At 36.6% G+C, this 15,410-nt stretch overlaps 1 protein-coding gene across 7 annotated transcripts in view; it reads right to left on the reverse strand.

Annotated features, from left to right (window-relative positions):
• The window catches only part of PAPOLA (poly(A) polymerase alpha), a 58,257-nt gene that overhangs the window by 22,055 nt on the left and 20,792 nt on the right, over positions 1 to 15,410 (reverse strand). For all 7 annotated transcript variants that reach the window (XM_079769613.1, XM_079769612.1, XM_079769608.1 and 4 more), the window contains exons 5-12: positions 14,991 to 15,100; positions 14,490 to 14,543; positions 9,589 to 9,700; positions 8,869 to 8,958; positions 8,640 to 8,778; positions 6,563 to 6,635; positions 5,114 to 5,234; positions 4,100 to 4,184 (exon numbers count right to left, since the gene is read on the reverse strand). In XM_079769613.1, the coding sequence (XP_079625739.1) occupies positions 4,100 to 4,184; positions 5,114 to 5,234; positions 6,563 to 6,635; positions 8,640 to 8,778; positions 8,869 to 8,958; positions 9,589 to 9,700; positions 14,490 to 14,543; positions 14,991 to 15,100 (784 nt within the window). The remainder of the gene's footprint in view (positions 1 to 4,099; positions 4,185 to 5,113; positions 5,235 to 6,562; positions 6,636 to 8,639; positions 8,779 to 8,868; positions 8,959 to 9,588; positions 9,701 to 14,489; positions 14,544 to 14,990; positions 15,101 to 15,410) is intronic.

Genomic DNA, 15,410 nt, shown 5'->3' on the forward strand with positions numbered 1-15,410 from the left:
TATACATATGAAAACATATAGTTAGATATGTGAATATGCAGTCTAAATCCATACAGACTAATACTTCCTTTCCCAGTTTAACTTGTTCAGCATTATTTGGAGCAAACCAATACAGCTGACCCTTGAACCACACAGGCATGTATGAACTGCACAGGTCCACTCACATGTGATTTTTTTTTCAATAAATACTGTAAATGCATTTTCCTTATGATTTTAATAACATTTTTTCCTCTAGCTTACTTTATTGTAAGGACAAAGTATGAAATACTTAAATAACATACAAATTGTGTCTCTCAATTATGTTATCAATAGCACTTCCAGTCAACAGCACACTGTTAGTAGTTAAGTCTTTGGGGAGTCAAAAGTTACACAAAGGCTTTCAACTGCATGGGGGTTTTAGTGCCCCTAACCCCTGCATTTCTCAAGGGTCAACTGTATATAGAACAAGCACAGATGGCCCAAATAAATAAGTCACACGAAAGCACTTTTAAAAGCTCATGCATTTTATGCACACAGAACCCTACTCTCAGGAGCCCTAAATTTTCTTAAATCAAACAAATCCTAACAAGATCAGTAACCTGATTTCCAGTTTCCTAGGAAATTGAAAATGGGCAGATTTAAAAAACAAAAACAGGGAAAGGCAGATAGCTCTCTGACAAAGTATAACAACTTATAACAGGAGACAACAAAGTATAAAAAGCAAACATACATAAAAACTCAAAAAAGGCAAAATTGTCTGAGTTCACCTAGCTTAGGGACAAAACTCGCCATCTCTAAACCACTTTACCACACTATTAAAATGGATATTCTTAATGACCATCTGAGTCTTCAACAAGAGCTAAAATGTACAATGTTCTTTATTTACTAAGGCAAATATACAATTCATTTAAACATATTTTGTTGGCAATTCAAAGGTTAATGTTTTGAAGTTTAAAGAGTTCGACTCTGGTTCTTGATGAGATGGGGGGAGGGTATCTACTCTGTACATTGTTTAAATACAAATGCATTTGTTTCAACACAACGGAGAGTGTTGAATAACTGACAAATATTTATACCGAGGTTAAATGTCCTTTACTCAGCCACATTTAACACGTTAAGCGCCAGCCTGTTTTGTCTTCCGGACGGAAAATATAGTGTCAGTCACTGGTGACTGACAGGGCACTTAATGTGTTAAGCAAATTTAAAGTGGTAGAAACAAAATACAATAATTAAGTTTAACAGAAATAACTTGCCATCAAGGAACTTAATTTATAAAACAAAGACTTGCCCATGGAAGAAACTAAGAACAGAATCCCAACTCAGTGTAAGTCTTAAAAACCAGAATCGGTGTTCAGTTCCTCAAATCCCTACCAGAGCACAAATATCAAGTAGTACTAAAATTAGACTATTTTGTTGCTGTTCAAAATATAAATGTAATCCCCTATTTCATTCTGTCAGGCTTCAGGCACTCAGATGCCTTCAGAGACACTTGCAAGTATTAATGTAATAGCAATTAACATTTCCCCAAATTTAAAATTTGTCTATTTCCAATAATAAATTTAAGTATAAAATTGTGCTCCAAATGAATTAAACCCTATTTAAAAATTCCTAAGAACATTTAATTTAGTTGCTATTATTACTTAATAACTATTTACCCCCTAAAAAGTATCTTGTAAGTAGGTTTCCTATTTCATACATTAATATTTTACCTGGGTAGATCATAGCTCAAATGAGTGAAAATTTAATTATCTCTTTGACAAAAATCTTTGCTATTCCATCTTTAAGTAACTCTGGACCAAGACTTATAGTTCACTATTTTTAAAGTTTTTAAAACATTTTAAGGCTGAAGTATTCTATACATATGTACTCCTTGAAATTACAAATTATTAATCTTACACCTTAAACAACATTCTGGCTTTTTTCCTATATCTTCCCTTCCTTGTTTCCTAGTGAAATGAAACACCTAAAGTAAGTATTCACAGTTACTATGTTAATAATAACTTTATTTTATTGCTACTTAAGTGTCAATTTGAGTATCCCTTAAGGAAAAACATAAGAAATTTTTCTTAGGACTATTTTAAGATTTCACAACACAATGTTATCCCTTTCACAAGGATCACTGATCTCTTCTGGAAAATGATGTATTAAGAAGACAAATAAAATTTCCTCCATATGTTAAAGACAAAGTCAAGGCTCGCCTGTGTGGCTCATTTGGTTGGAGTACTGTCCAGTCCACTGGAAGGTTCCATTTCTGATCTGAGCACATGTCCAGATTGCAGGTTCAGTCCCCACTCAGGGTGTGCCCTGGAGGCAACTGATGGGTATGGCTCACATCGATGATTCTCTCTCCCTTTCTCCCTCTTAAAAAAATTAAAATCTGTAAATACCTCTAAAGTCTAATCAAAGTATTTACTAGAAATTGGAGAAAATTTTTTGAAGAAATTCAATTTGGTATAGACAAAATTAGACCATCGTTATCATGATTTTAAATCTGTTTTCCAAGAACTCACAGCTGAAATTTTATTTTTCCTGACATAATTTCCTCTATTTGTTGCTATATCCTCATGTCTAATTAAGTTTAGTCATTTGTGATAACCTACAATGATTGTTTCAAGAGAATTCAGTAAAGATAGGAATCTATAATCTTTTAATCAGTCTACTTAAGAGCTGACAGATGCTATTTGGCACAGATTAAAAGACAGCCTAAAAGTTTTAAAAGAGAAAGATTAAGCAAGCTTTAAAAAAAACCTTCCAAGTTCTAGTAATACAAATTTATTCAAATGGGTAACACTATCAAGCTTTGTTCAATTTCAACAGTAATCTTTCCTAAAGTAAATAAAAACACTTAAGTACTTTCAAGAACTTCATTCTACCCACCTCTCATCCTATGAGGAAATGAGATAGGAAAAAGAATGAACCTAGCTTCATCTTTGATTCTCAGGGATTAAGAGATGTTGCTACTTGTCTACAAAAGCAATTTATTACTCTCCACACAAGTAATTATGTACTCTATTATGTAGTTTTTAAAGTATCAGAATATATGTTCATTAGCTTAAATGTTCAAAAGTACTCCCTAAACACTGGTTCAAATAAAAAACAAACAAAAATTATGTGCCAAATGGAAAAGCACAACTTATGGGGAATAAGTAATAAACAAGAACATTCAATGTTATGCTATTTAACTGTTTACTGGCAAGGTAGTGCTCCCAGAACACAACAATTAAGCTGGCTCCATCACTGCTATTTCATGCAAAAGATACAGAAACAAAACACAGAGACATCATGAAGGTCATCATTCTTGTTTTTAATTGGGGAAATAGCATAAAGCAATCTTACTTAGATTATTACAAAACACAATCCACAAAATCAAATGGTCAGGAAAGTTTCAACCATTAAAGAAAAAAATTTAAGTGGGACTTTGGCAAGTTTTCAGCTCAGGGCAAATAAAAGTGCAAGTCCATTTTTTTTTTTAAAGTAAGATTTATTGTAACTTACAATTTCATCAAAACCAACACAATTAGGCTTGTAACCTGTACTAAGGTGTTAAACCATTATATTAAAACCATTAGTAAAAACTATTACCCCAACCTAGATTCCAAAAAAGTTATTTGTGGAGATATTTAAAGGGGCTTTATTAACATTAGAGGAAAACTGTAGGCCAATTGTATGCTGTAACTATTGAAAACATTGAACTACAATGACACTTTATTAGTTTTGCCTATGTTATAGAGACTCTTAATGATAAGTAAGTTTCCAGAAATAGCTGAAAATACTTAGTTTCTTAATAGAGAATATTAACTACAAATTTTAACAGTTCACTCCTTTGCCAGGGTATACAGATTTTGAGGTTTGGTGAGGACTAACAGTATCTACAAAATTGAAGTTGCTACAAATGTAGGAGTCCGGTTACAGAAGGCAGCAAAACTGTTGGGGCCATACTTTACCTTGACAGATAAAAAAAATAAGGGGTTTAACTAAAAACAGTGCAACCTTTGTGACAGGCAAGTACTGTAGATGTTTAAAGAAAAATTCCGAACTACATTCATCTAGCAAGAAGAGACTGAACATATGAACCATTACTTAAGAGCGCAACATGTCCGACATGCCTTAAAATACATACTTGTACTTTTGAAAGAAGTTTGGAGCTTCAAAAAGTTTGGACCACTCTCCCTTACTCAGCAAAATTTCATCTGTGATAGCAAGACCTAAATTAAAAACATATTAAAATGTTTGCATAGTTCAGTCTAACAATCTAGAGTTTTAAAGATCTTAAACATACCACATGCGTTCCCTAAAACCTAAAATAATGTTAACAAAAGGCAATTTTAGTCAATAGTTTTAGAGCATAAAATTCTTACATAAATACTTTTCAAAAAAGCTGGAGGACTTTTTTGAGAGCCCAGAATCTGGTATATTACCATTAGTCTAAAATTCCATGGTCATAAAATGACTTCAAAAACTGAAGCACTATACTCAAGAAAATTTTCCCCAAAGCTTTGTTTCTTGTCTTTCAAAAACATGCTTCCTGCTGACTCTAAAAGAATAGCGTATCTTCCCATAGGAGGCTGTTTAAACCACAGAAAAACATGGTCCCCTCGGAGTTTGAGGCTCGAAGTTGTACAGCTAATTCTATTTCCTAGGCTGTTGTCAGTCCAATCAAACAATCCCTTCCTCAAAGACTGACAACAGCTGTACTTTCAAACCAACAGGACTATTGGGGTTCAGAAAAGTTTAGAGTTTCTTCCAAAATAATGGGCAGTTTGAACCCAATCCTGCTCAAAGTTTTTTGCAAGAATATAGTTTGCTAAAAACATCTCATTTCATGAGATTATTTAAAATTTTACATGGGAATCGTATATGGCACTAAACCAACCCCCAAAGCCCTGTCAAGAATATGGCTTTAACTACTGGTTAGTGTCCCTATATAATCAAAAATAAAAAATTCCTGCCTAAAAGGAATTAAACTTCTTTTTCATATCAATTCACAAATATATATTGTAATCAATAAATAAAAAAACCAAAAATCTACCTTGGTGAATGCTTTCTTCAATTTAAATTGTATACCCAACTACTGGGTCTACAATGACTATGTAAATCCTTGTGTATAAAGGAGATCATAAGGATAACCACTTACCTTGTTTAAACTCCTCAACCATGACCATCCGTGTTGAAACGGACACATTGTACGTGGAGTTCTGTTGTGGGTATGCTGGTGTAATTATAGGCATAAGATGGTACCTATCACTGGGGTTTACCTACATACAATAACAGCCAATCAGTTTCTTCAAGTACATATGCAACAGATACTTGGACTTTTTACCCCTTGTTAAACTGAACCAATGATTAAATTTTATTTCATTCATAGCTGGAGTTGACAAAGAAAAACCATGTAAGGAGACATTGTTTTTATAGGAATTCTTTATAGAATCAGGATTTGGTCAAACTAATGGTCTGTTTCAATCACTCAGGCATGACTATTTTGGTAACCTCACTCTACAGAAACAGTGTGCCTGCTGAGCAAAAAAGGTCCTACTTGGACGGCTATTGATGTTTAGTTTTTCTTTTTTCAACAACAGAAATGGGGATGCACACACAATTACACTTTTCAGAAATGTCTTACTCCAATATTCTGTGTAAAACAAATTTTAAACAAGATGAAAACTTATACTTTAATATACCCTCAACATATAAAGAATTAAGCTTAATTTATTAACACATGGTGAAACTATGTTTTCCATGTTGGTATCCTTTTACGAGATAATGAACTGATTTAGTAACTGTTTATCTTAATCCATATACTACGGCTAAGTGGCATATTTCCACAAAGAAAACTGTAAACTCACATCTCTCCAAAAATGCCTTCGGGTATGGAAAACTTGAAAATATACAACTTGAAATAATTAACAGAACTTGAAGCTAATAATTTTGATATTGTAATAAGATAGCAAAACAATGTAGAAAAATAGAATTTTATAAACCTCTAAAGCCTTATTCAAACCTAAATATTTTACCTATTAAAAAAGTGCATGTTGTTAACATTTAAATGGAGTAAGCAGTAAAGACCGGAACTTCCCAAGCAGAGTGGAAGCTCTTTAGCACAACCTTGTTTCTGTAATCTGAAACACCCAAACCAATTTTCATAAGTACATCATAGAAATTAAAGTTATATGCTTAGAATGCATCTGCCACAGGTAAATATTAAGCAACAGTTTTCCTATAAGAACTCAATTTTAACAATATTTAGATCAAATAAAAAAATACAGGGATTTTTAGTATCCTTTTATTTTTTTTTAAGCACAAATGCCCGCACACTTTGACTTACAAGGTAGTTCTATATAAAATAAATTAAAATGTTAGTGAACTTGATATTATAAATATGTACAATTGAATGTAGTTTACAGGGTACATAATTATGCTTCTCACATCAGAAGACAATTATAATTGAGGTTATCTAAGAGAAAGTGTAATACGAACATGTCCACTCATAGGTAAAAGGATGGAAAGTGTCCCTGAAGTTTATGCAGATGACTTTTACTTGTTATTGCACAGTGTGAATTTGTAGGGGAAAAAATAATACACTAACCCTTGGGTCCCATACAGGCAAATTAAGATTGCATTCTTCAGGCTGTTTCAATAGCACTGGATTTGGCCATTCCCTGTTTAAAAAGATTGTAGCACTTGATAAGACTTGGATATTACCATCTAAACGTATTTTGTTAAACATACAGCATTGTGAATGTGATCCTTCTTCATTCATTTTTCCCTTTTGGTTTACATAATCTTTTATTCCTGTTGACGTTAAACTACTTGGAACAATTTTTCCTCTATGAAATTAACTTAAACCACTTGGTAGCTTTCTCAGACTGAAGTCAAACATCTTGTCTGCCCCTCAAAGAACTGATAACGCATTATTTAAATTAAAAAGCACTACTCCAAGACATCTGACATGTTTGCCTCAACCCCTAATAGGTAAATCCTCTTGAAAGACAAAAATCCTATCTTTATACTAGCTCATTCCAAAGACAATTGAGAATGAAAAAGTTAACTCATTATAGGCAAAGCAAAAAAAATTGTAAAAATTGATTATGACATTTTTCTCTGCCGCGTAACTAAAGGTTATGAGTATGTGTAATAAAAATTTGTGACGTGAACACATTATTTTCAAGATGCACCCTCTGAGTTAGCCACTTCAGTCCTTTATGGAAGAGATTAAAAATTGGAAAACATTTGCCATTCTTCATATCAAGGTTAACATCTTTAACATTGTATTTGCTATAGATGTGTAGCATTAAGAAAAATTCTGACATTCTTTAGTTATTCTCATCAAACCTGATTATACATTATGAAGTACTATCAAAACCATAAAGAACAGAATGTGTCTTTAAAAGTGTGGCACATGCTTTACATTATCAACTGTATCAAAATAAACCTTTGATTTTTATAAATAGAAAAGACTCTTTTTGTTCCAGAGGGAAGAGGTATAGGAGTTGACAGGCATAGAGGAAAGACAAATCTCTAAAATTTGATTAAAACCAAAAACCCTGAGCTTTTGGGCCAAAGCAACTAATACAAAATTCAAATAACCTTTTATCTTATTATTCTTTTAAAAAAAAAAAAAATGGCCCTAGCTGGTTTGGCTCAGTGGATAGAGTGTCAGGCCTGTGGACCAAAGGGTCTCAGGTTCGATTCCGGTCAAGGTCACACGTACGTACCTTGGTTGCAGGCTCGTCCCCGGCCCAGGCCCTGGTCAGGGCGCATGCAGGAGGCAACCAATCTATGTGCTTTACTCACATCAATGTTTCTCTCTGTCTTTTCCTCTCTCTTCCATTCTCCCTAATCATCAACGGAAAAATATCTTCGGGTGAAGATTAACAAAACAAAACAAAAAAAATAGTGAACTTCCTGAAATGAAAGTTAAAGAAAAATCTCTGCAGGGTGAATGAATAATCTCAGAGTGATGGTCAATTAATTGCCTTTTTTCAATCAGTTAGTTATTCTTAAAAGCTTTTTATATAGCCCAGCCGGGGTGGCTCAGTGGCTGAGTGTCAACCCATGAACCCGAAGGTCATGGTTCGATTCCCGGTCAGAGCACATGCCCAGGTTGCAGGCTCAATCCTCGGTGGTGGGAGTGCAGGAGGCAGCCAATCAATGATTCTCTCTCATCATTGGTGTTTCTATCTCTCCATCTCCCTTCCTCTGTGAAATCAATAAAAATATTTTTTTTAAAAAAGCTTTTTATATAGTTTGCATCTTAATGGCAGCTGAAAGCAAAAACAATCAAGAAATTAAGGGACTACAGGTTTAGAATAATTCAAAGAGTAAAAGGTAGTATATATAAGTTTATCCAAAGTAGCTGATATCCCAGCCTATCAAGTCCCTAAATTACAGACATTACAGCTAAAATTCAGAGTTTATTTAGAGGGTAAGTTTATGCAGGAGGTACAAATAGCAACTGCCTTACTATCCTGGGAAAGCTAGGGAAAAGGAATGGAATTAAGTTTGCCATTTTATATACAACATGACCTCCCCCCAAGACTACCTAAATAGCTACAACATGATCTAAAATTTGAATCTGAAATCAGCTGCAGAAATGTCATAGAAATAAGACTGAACTTCAGTGTCTATAATCAATTTTATTTTAATATAATCTAAACACATACCATTTAGAAAATACCAAGAAAAATTTATGTACAAGAGTTGATGCTATTGCATTTGGATAAAGCTGGCAAGTTCTTGCTACTAGCATAGCCCAGGAAACACCACCGAGGAAACCTAATATATTGGAATAGATGTTGTGGCCTGTTGATAAGGGAAAAGCAAAAAGAAAAGTTAGTGTTGAACAAGAGCTTAAATAGTTTTAATAAGCTAGCCAACAAATTCTGAACTCACGTTTGGCCCACAGTTTGATAGCTCTCAGAGTTAACCTGAAGTTGTCAATGTTTGGTACTAGGTGTAAAATTTCATCGGTTACCCTGCAACCTGATTAACAGGAGTGAAAAAAACAAAACATTGAATCATCAAAAATTTAATGATAATATTTCTTTTAAATTTCTGAGATTAATGTCAAACTTAAAAACTTTATTGGTAGAATCAGTAATGTTAATTAAATAAAAAGGCAAATAAAAAACTCTAAAACTTTCATCTCCTATCCCAAAAGCAGTACCCTCAACCAAAGAATCTGAACTGTAATGTGCTTCATCTCAAACTTTCAACTCATCATTAAAACTTCTAGTCCAGAAACACTGAGGAAGGTCTGAGCCACTTAAATTGCCAAGAACTGTTCTTTAAGAGCATGGTAACAAGCAGTGCAAATACAAAAGTGTTCAAAGGCAATCTTTAAATACAACAATTGAAAACATTACAAAGGACATCAGCACCAAAATTAGTTACATTGTAAAACCAAATCCTTAGCAATAGAGTGCCAATGTCAGACAGTCTTTTAATGTCCCAGGAGATTAAAAAGAAAAAAACGTGAAAAATGAATAAAAAATTTTAAAAAATCAATAAAATAAATTACCAAATACCCTCTACAGTCTGATAAATAAGGTACATTCAATTTGAATAACTAAAAAACTGCTACTATGCAAAAGAAAGTAGGTTTTCACATACCGTTAAGACTTCTTATGCATCTTATATCTAGATTTTTAAGCAGACTGTCATCTCGTAAGTCCAAGTCTTCTGGAATAGTCTGCAGTGCTAATCTTGCAAATAAAATATCAATCTAAAACAAAAACAAAACTCAACATTCTGTATCTATCAAAGTATTTTTAGGTGTTTCTTTAAAAAAGAAAGCATTTATACTCCGTAAAGCCAGGATCTTCTCATCAATTATCAACATGACAATGCCTCCAAGAGCCCAAGCAGTATTAATTCTATCATAGGTATTTTAACCAGGTAATGTTAAAACATGGCAATATGAAACAGAACATGCATAAATACCTATTTATCATTTTAATCATACCAAGTTTGATTTCCTATAAAATGCATCTACTGGATTTACTAAGTTTGCTAAATGCATATACTGGATCACTTAAAATTAACTGTTTCATTCTCCATTTACATGAACTGTAAAATGATTACACACTAACAGGTACACAAATATAAGACTAGATTTAGCCCAAATATACCTTTTAGTAAAAAAGCTCTTTATTTTAAGAACTTACATATCTATACTATTATATTATAGCATGTTTTTCCAACTTAGTTTGACTAAGAAAGCAAAAACAAACACTGGCTAATTTTGAAGGCTCTTAGAATACAAGTGACATTCTGTTTCTTTTTTCAAGAAAAGGTTGGTGTGCAAAGAAACTTAGTACAGATTTATTCATTATTCCTGAGGGTACCATTTCATGTTTCCAGAACTCTGAATGCTTCTTGAAACAAGCCTTTGATAAGATCACTTCAAAACCAAGTATTTTAAGAGCTTATTATGAAAAACCATTCACATGAACCTATATGTGATAGGAAAAAACTATACATATAAAAATAGTACTTTTCGCCGAAACCGGTTTGGCTCAGTGGATAGAGCGTTGGCCTGCGGACTGAGGGGTCCCAGGTTCGATTCTGGTCAAGGGCATGTACCTTGGTTATGGGCACATCCCCAGTAGGGGGTGTGCAGGAGGCAGCTGATCGATGTTTCTCTCTCATCGATGTTTCTAGCTCTGTATCTCTCTCCCTTCCTCTCTGTAAAAAGCCAATAAAATATATACATTTTTTAAAAAAGTACTTTTGGTGTAGCATGTTTTCTAATAAAACAGATTCTAAAGCCCCAACTTAGACAAAAATAAAGATTATATGCTCACAAAAATACTAACTCTAAAAAGCAACTAGGTGAAGACACTGACATTTAAAAAATAAATAAAATTGCCCGGGCAGTGTGGCTTCATGGTTAAGCATGGACCCACGAAATAGGAGGTCATCAGTCTGATTTCCAGTCAGGGCACATGCTCGGGTTGCAAGCTTGATCCCCGGTATAGGGCATGAAGGAGGCAGCCAATCAATGATTCTCTCTCATAACTGAGTTTCTTTTTCTTAAAAATATATTTTTATTGATTTGAGAGAGGAAGAAGAGGGAGAGATAGAAACATCAATGATGAGAGAGAACCATTGATTCGCTGCCCTCTGCACACCCCACACTGGGGATCAAGTCTGCAACCCGTGCATGTGCCCTGACCAGGAATCAAACCATGACCTCCTGGTTCATAGGTCAACGCAAGTCTTCAAGCCACTGAGTTTCTTGTCTCTCTTCCCCACCCCCTCTTTCCTTTCTCTCTGAAATCAATAAAAATATATTAAAAATCCTATATAATAAAAAGGTAATATGCAAATTGACCGTCACTTTAATACACAAGATGGCCGCCCCCATGTGGACACAAGATGGCCGCCACAAGATGGCCAGCATGGGAGGGCAGTTAGGGTCGACCAGGCTGGCAAGGGAGGGCAGTTAGGGGTGACTGGGCCGGCAGGGGAGCGCAGTTAGGGGTGACCAGGCCGGCAGAGGAGTGCAGTTAGGGGCAATCGGGACAGCAGGGGAGCAGTTAGGCATCGATCAGGCTGGCAGGGGAATGGTTAAGGGGTGAACAGGCTGGCAGGCAGAAGCAGTTAGGGGCAATCAGGCAGGCAGGCGATCAGTTGGAAGCCAGCAGTCCTGGATTGTGAGAGAGATGTCCCAGATTGGAGAGGGTGCAGGCTGGGCTGAGGGACACCCCGCCCCCCTGTGCACAAATTTTGTGCATCATGCCTCTAGTAAATAAATAAAATTATTTTGAAATGGAAAAACATTCCCTAAAATAGTATTATTTTATATACAATGCACAAACAGAAAACATTAAATATTTCAAGTAACCATCTGGCTTTCTTCTCCATCCTGAAAAGTTTATACAATTGAGTTGGGTCTCCCACGCAAAAAAATCTCCCCTTTGTCAGTCATGTTGTTTTATGAAAAAGGGGTATCACCTTACATTACACATTGTTTTATATTCATTTAAGCACTGACAGCAAATCAAAACTACCTCAACTTGATAATCCTTTACTAAACTTCACATTTTATATCTACACTAGAGGCCTGGTGCACAGATTCATGCACCAGTGGGGTCCCTCAGCCTATCCTGCAGGGATAGGGCCAAAACCAGCTCTCTGACATCCCCCGAGGGGTTCCGGATTGCGAAAGGGCGGTTCTCGGGTGATGCACCCCGGAATCGGGCTCCTTCCTCTCTGGTTCCGGGTGCGTCACCCAAGAACCGCAGTGACCAAGTCACCACAGCTTGGCAGCTCCTGTGTTGAGCATCTGCCCCCTGGTGGTCACTGCACGTCATAGCTACTGGTCAGACAGTTGCTTAGGCTTTTATATCCCATATAATAAAAGGCCAGAGACCATAAGCATAACAACCGGAACGACTGATCAACCAGTTGCCATGAGGTCCCTCCTCTCCCCACCTTCCCACCCCCGTCTGAAGGCAAACAAGAACCATAGGGAAGCAGGTGGGTGGCGGTGGGGTGGGACTGGGGACTGGCAAGTGGGCTGAACGGGTGACCTCTTGGTCCCTCTCCCCAGCCCACAGGCTCCTATGGATCAGCGATAGTGAACAAGGGAACCAGGGTGGGTGGTGGGAGGACCAGGCTGGCTGTCAGGCCGTTGGATCCCCAGCTCATCCCCAGATGCTTGGGGGCTCAGGCCAGCAGGAAAGCGGGTGCCAGCGACTTCACCTCCATGCGCGTGCGCCGGGCCGGCTGCTGATAGAACGCACTGCCCGTTCATACGGCGCCACCACCTCTGCTGCAGCTGCTGCTGGGGCTTGCAACGCTGACGGAAGCTGCAGGGCTCGCCTGCAACCTACCCACCACGGCGGCAGAGGCAGCGTTTGGCCTGGGGACTGACGAACGGGCAGAAGATGGCGCTCATCGCAGGCTAGGCCTAGGGACCCTACCTGCACAATTTTGTGCGCTGAGCCTCTAGTATGTAGATATTAAGATTAGTCACTTGACTTTTCAGACAAGATTGAGTTGGGGATCTTATGCAATAATTATAGAAACCACCTTTTTATACAAAACAATGAGGTACTGTTTTCAAGTTTCCAAAATTTTATAATATGTACTCTATCAGTGACTTTCCAGCACCATTATATGTACAGGAGAGGTAACATAACTAAAGTTGCTTAACTGTCAGCTTTGTTCCAATTACTTTCACGACACATGTTGGAAGCAACAAGAAGAAATGCACAGCATCTCAAGAATTTGAGTTCATACATCTCCCCTATCAGAAAATATTTCAGCATATACACTGAGTGGCCATATTATTATGATCTCTGAACGCATAATAATCTGGCCACTCAGTGTGTGTGCGTGTGCGTGTGTTAAGAGGCCCGGTGCATGAATTCGTGCATGGGTGGGGTCCAGCCAGCCTGGCCAGGGGGAGGGGACATGGGCGGTTGGCCGGCCTGCCTGCTGGTCAAACTCATGGTCGAGGGGACAATTTGCATATTAGCCTTTTCAGAGATAATAATCTGGCCACTCAGTGTATAATATCAGATTATAATTTTCTCTCAGCTTCCTAAATATTAAAATTTTTTTAAAATATGTATTTGTTGATTTTTAGAGAGGAAGGGAAAGGGAGAGAGAAACATTAATCGGCTGCCTCCCAAACACCCCCTCCTGCAGATCTAGCCCAAAACTCAGGCATGCGCCCTGACTGGGAACCATACTGGCCAGGACAAATATTTAATGTAAATGAAGTCAAGGTGAGGTTCTGCTTGCAAAAACACATTGTATTGTCTTAATGAGACTAAATATATACAAAATTTGCATATGGAAAAACTACCAAGTAAACTGTTTTGTAGCAGCATTTCATTGTCAGTTCCATTACTTCTGCCTATATTTTAGCTCCTAATTTCACTACTCTTTTAAAAGACTAAAAATGCTATTCTACAAAGCACAAGCAGTCACTTTCATTAAAAAATTAAGCATAAGCCGAAACCGGTTTGGCTCAGTGGATAGGTCTGCGGACTGAGAGGTCCCAGGTTCGATTCCGGTCAAGGGCATGTACATTGGTTGTGGGCACATCCCCAGCAGGGGGTGTGCAGGAGGCAGCTGGTCGATGTTTCTCTCTCATCGATGTTTCTAGCTCTCTATCCTTCTCCCTTCCTCTCTGTAAAAAATCAATAAAATATATTTAAAAAAATAAAAAAATAAAAAAATAAAGCGTAAGCTCTGACCAGTGTGTGCAATCGTTAGAGCATCCACCCTCGCAAGAAAGGGTCACAAGGTCAATCCCTGGCCCCAGTCAGGGAGCACTCAGGCGGCAACCAATTGATGTGTCTCTCTCACATCTCTTTTTCCTCCCCTCCCTCTCTAAAAATCAATGGAAAAAACATCCTTGGGTGATGATAAACAAAACAACAACAAAAACCCTTAATTCCTACTAATATCACACCAATTCACCAATTATAAAACCTTAAAATAAATCAAGTTTTTAACCTACATTGACCAATTACACATAGCAAAAGCCATCTTACCTCTATCCCATCAAAACACAGTTTGATAACTGGCACAAATGCCTCTTCAACAGCCTGAAAGAAAATCCAACAAGTTTAATGTCTCTGAAACTGCACATTAGATCTACACTAATTTTAGTATTTTTTAATGAATGTGATATTTGAAATTGTTTGAAAACAATTTAGCATAGTATCTGCCAAAGTAGATTCTCGGCAACTAGCTTTACCACAATAGAATCTTGAATTAGACAAGCTTAAGTTCAAATCCTTGACTTCTGCCACTCAGATATGTTATTGTGGCCAAAATGCATAATATTTATTTTGTTTGTCTTATTTCCTACTCTGTACACCAGGTTTATGATTTTAGGCTTATTGCAAAGAATAAAATGCAAGCATACATGTTATGTACTTAAAAGGGTTTGGCAAATTTTAAGAGTTCAACAAATGATGTCTATATCATAAAACTCTCTCATCTGACTAATTTTTATAACTCCTCCCATTTCACCCCGAACATTTACGTACTCTTAAATCTTTTACTTCTTCCTGTAATTTCAACTTATCATAGAAGGAGGTGAAAAAGTCACTTCGATCAACATGCCTTGGTGCAACACACAACGCATCAATATCGGCACCTAGAAAAGATGAAGACCATCACCCATTAATTTCTATTAAAAAAAAATTACTTTTCGTCTTACCATGGCAGTATTTGATGTTGAAAAGCTGTTAACATTATATTGGTGAACCTCTAAAAATGCACCCCTCCCCTTTAAAAAAAAATTACCAGTCATTATAGAAATAATATGATTCTAATTAATGGGATATGTTTTTTCCTGTAGCATCTCTAGTTGCAGTGGCCCGGGTGAGATGGGAGGCAAAGAAAGGTAACTAAGATAGGACTTTTATGATGAAGAGAAGGAATTATTCAAGAATAGACCCAACATC

This window comes from Cnephaeus nilssonii (assembly GCF_951640355.1).
Source record: "Cnephaeus nilssonii genome assembly, chromosome: 4".
In the NCBI taxonomy this organism is placed as follows: Eukaryota; Metazoa; Chordata; class Mammalia; order Chiroptera; family Vespertilionidae; genus Cnephaeus; species Cnephaeus nilssonii.